The sequence below is a fragment of the Coffea eugenioides genome, chromosome 10 (assembly GCF_003713205.1).
Source record: "Coffea eugenioides isolate CCC68of chromosome 10, Ceug_1.0, whole genome shotgun sequence".
NCBI classification, from domain to species: domain Eukaryota; kingdom Viridiplantae; phylum Streptophyta; class Magnoliopsida; order Gentianales; family Rubiaceae; genus Coffea; species Coffea eugenioides.
The window spans coordinates 37,972,289-37,975,077 of NC_040044.1; the positions used below are offsets into that span (position 1 = coordinate 37,972,289).

The following is a 2,789-nucleotide window of genomic DNA, read 5'->3' on the forward strand; positions in this document are numbered from 1 at the left end:
AGATAGGTAAAATTAATAATTTGGTACCAGTTGCTTGTTGATGCCGGCCAACTTTCCTAATGCCTTGTGTTAATTCAATTGAGAGAAATCAACGCATTTTAAAGAAAATCTCAAACAATCCAAGATTGAAATTGTTGCTCCTTGAGCTCTTTCTTTTTTGGGTCTCCATCTCGAATTCACTTTGTTCAAAAAGTAGTGAAAACTACTTATAAATGGCAAAGGGTAATTCAATCAACACCTACCATATGAATGATCCTTTATATCCATCAATTCGTGCTCGTGATGCACCCAATATAGTTGATGGATTCGATAGCTCAACCTCTGTCCGAAAGTACACTTCCTTTTTGTTTCCCCACTCCCTCCATCTCTGATCATATCTCCATCTCATTTGAAACTGAATCTAACCGCTAGCTGCTAACATCATGGTTCACCGATTCGGGTCACGGCCGCATCGCGGTTTTGGTTGTTTCACGGCATATTGGTTGAATATCGGGTGATATGCACATTATAGCACATAAAAATTTTCAAAAAATCTGAAAAATTACTAAAATTAGAAAATATCAATAAAGTTACCATCCGAAAAAATATCTGAGTCGACTCCGAGTTAACTCGGATATATTGGCCAATACCATGCATCACGGATTTGAATTGGGTAATATCAGTCAAGTCAGAGCGAGTCACCGATAATATTCGCAATTTGGAAATCGATATTGTATCAATTCCCTCTGTTCCATTTACGACTCCACCGATTCGTATCGGAATCGGCCAATATTGCTAACCATGGCTAACATGCAGATTTTGCAGCATAGAAAACTCATTGGATCGAAAGATGGTTGAGGGAAAGATAGCGCAATGGCTACCATGCATCTCATTTTTTATGCATTTTGATTTTTTGAGTTTGTTAAATCTTGTGTATTACTGAATTAATAGTTATTGGATGTTAAGAAAACAAAAAAGAATTAAAACATGCTGCTTATAAAGGAGAAATAGCAATATAATAAAAAGTGGCACAGGATGTGAGACAGAAGATCCGTTGCGAAAAGATAGTGATATGCGAGCAAAAAACTGAAGGAGATGTAGTAGCAGAAGCAGGTGCCTTCGGAACCATCATGCTAGTTTCCGATCTCGATGACTTCAGTTCCCTTTACCCATTGCCAGTATCCCTTGTGAATCTGGAAACAAATGGGAGTACTGGAATTTCGAAGTACATGAATTCAACAACGTTAACTTTAGATGTAAAACAATGTTGTATTTGGATCAATCATTGAATGTCGTGCAATTTTTTATGTTCATTTATTTTTTTCAGGAACCCAACTGCAACCATATTAAGGAGAAAAGAGCTCTCCAACACACAAGCCCCCTACAATTCATCGTTCTCGTCATGGGGGCCTAACAAAATCAATCCACAAATCTTAAAAGTTGAATTAATTTCACCTCTTTAATTTATTTACATTACTTGCGGGGTTTTCTTTGTGCAATTCACATTTTCATTGTACAATAATTCTTACTACAGCCTGACCTTGCTGCACCGGGAGTTGATATTTTGGCCGCATGGCCACCAACAATTCCTCCTTCGAAAGTACCAGGTGACAAAAGAATTGTTGCATTCAACTTCCTATCTGGAACTTCCATGGCATGTCCTCATGCCACGGGAGCCGCTGCATATGTCAAAACCTTTCATCCACCATGGTCTCCTGCAGCTATAAAATCTGCTTTGATGACAACAGGTAAAAGAATGTAAAATGAAATTATTCGTGAAACATATGATTTCTTATTTCTTCAGGCTTGTTTTGATCAATTTTTGTTCCCTTTTCTTTTGTTAGCCAATCCAAATATCCAATGGGTGTTAATGACAGCAATAATCAAAATGGATTAGCATTTGGAGCCGGCAACATCAATCCATTGAAGGCCATTGACCCTGGCTTGGTTTACGATGCAACCGTATCAGATTACATAAGTTTTCTCTGTGGAATTGGCTACGATGCATCGAAGTTGAAACACATAACTGGTGACAACATCACTTGTGCCCAAAACCAATCAAGTACTGATCTCAATTTGCCTAGTTTTTCTGATCCTGTGCCACGATCTACACCCATCAGTGTTGATTTTTATAGAACAGTAAAGAACGTTGGTTCGCCCCAGTCAAAATACATAGCAAAAGTGGTGGCCTCCCCGGGTCTCAATATTCAAGTTGAACCTGAAACTTTAATATTCACAGCAGCTAGGGAGACAGTCTTTTAAGGTGAAGGTTGCGGTAATGGTAGAAGGGAACACTCCTTAATCTGGTTCCCTGTCTAGGGACGATGGAGCACATCTCGTAAGGAGCCCTGTCGTTGCATTTGCTTTGTATTTGGGTCCATGAAGCACTAGCTAGGCATTTTCATATCTTGTTTTTAGTTGCTTCTATATTGTTGAAAAATGGTGTGGCTGGGTAAATTTGAAATTAAGACTCTGTTAATTGAACTGCTTTCATGGAATATAATTGTTACAGGTTGGCAAATTTCTAGAGTTTTGAACATCCAATCCCAATGATTTGGTTCGTGAACAGGCATGATTTTAAGCACAGGAAAACCTACTACAGGGTTTTGCTTATAGCCTTATAGGGCACAAAAAAAATTGGTAGTGTGGCAATGTATATTTGAATATAAAAGGGGTCCTACAATTTGAGTTATAAGCATTGAGTTTTTGTATAACGGAATACCAAAAATATTTAAATTTTATCATATTATCTTTGATTTCACTTATATTTAGACCTGTATCTAAATCCAGCCGAAACCAGATCCAACGCT

General features: G+C 37.9%; 1 protein-coding gene across 1 annotated transcript; it reads left to right on the forward strand.

Annotated features, from left to right (window-relative positions):
* Window positions 1–212: 212 nt before the first annotated feature.
* Window positions 213–2,241, forward strand: LOC113750839 (subtilisin-like protease SBT4.4). The gene is made up of 5 exons (XM_027294778.1): window positions 213–323; window positions 1,014–1,204; window positions 1,307–1,418; window positions 1,514–1,737; window positions 1,824–2,241. The coding sequence occupies exons 1-5, from the start codon at window positions 213–215 to the stop codon at window positions 2,239–2,241; spliced, it is 1,056 nt and encodes a 351-aa protein (XP_027150579.1).
* Window positions 2,242–2,789: the final 548 nt, after the last annotated feature.

Coding starts and splice junctions, on each gene's coding strand:
- LOC113750839 (XM_027294778.1), top strand. CDS start 213: ATGGCAAAGGGTAATTCAATCAACACCTACCATATGAATGATCCTTTA. Junction 324..1,013: donor GATTCGATAGCTCAACCTCT/GTCCGAAAGTAC, acceptor AAAGTGGCACAG/GATGTGAGACAGAAGATCCG. Junction 1,738..1,823: donor ATGACAACAGGTAAAAGAAT/GTAAAATGAAAT, acceptor TTCTTTTGTTAG/CCAATCCAAATATCCAATGG.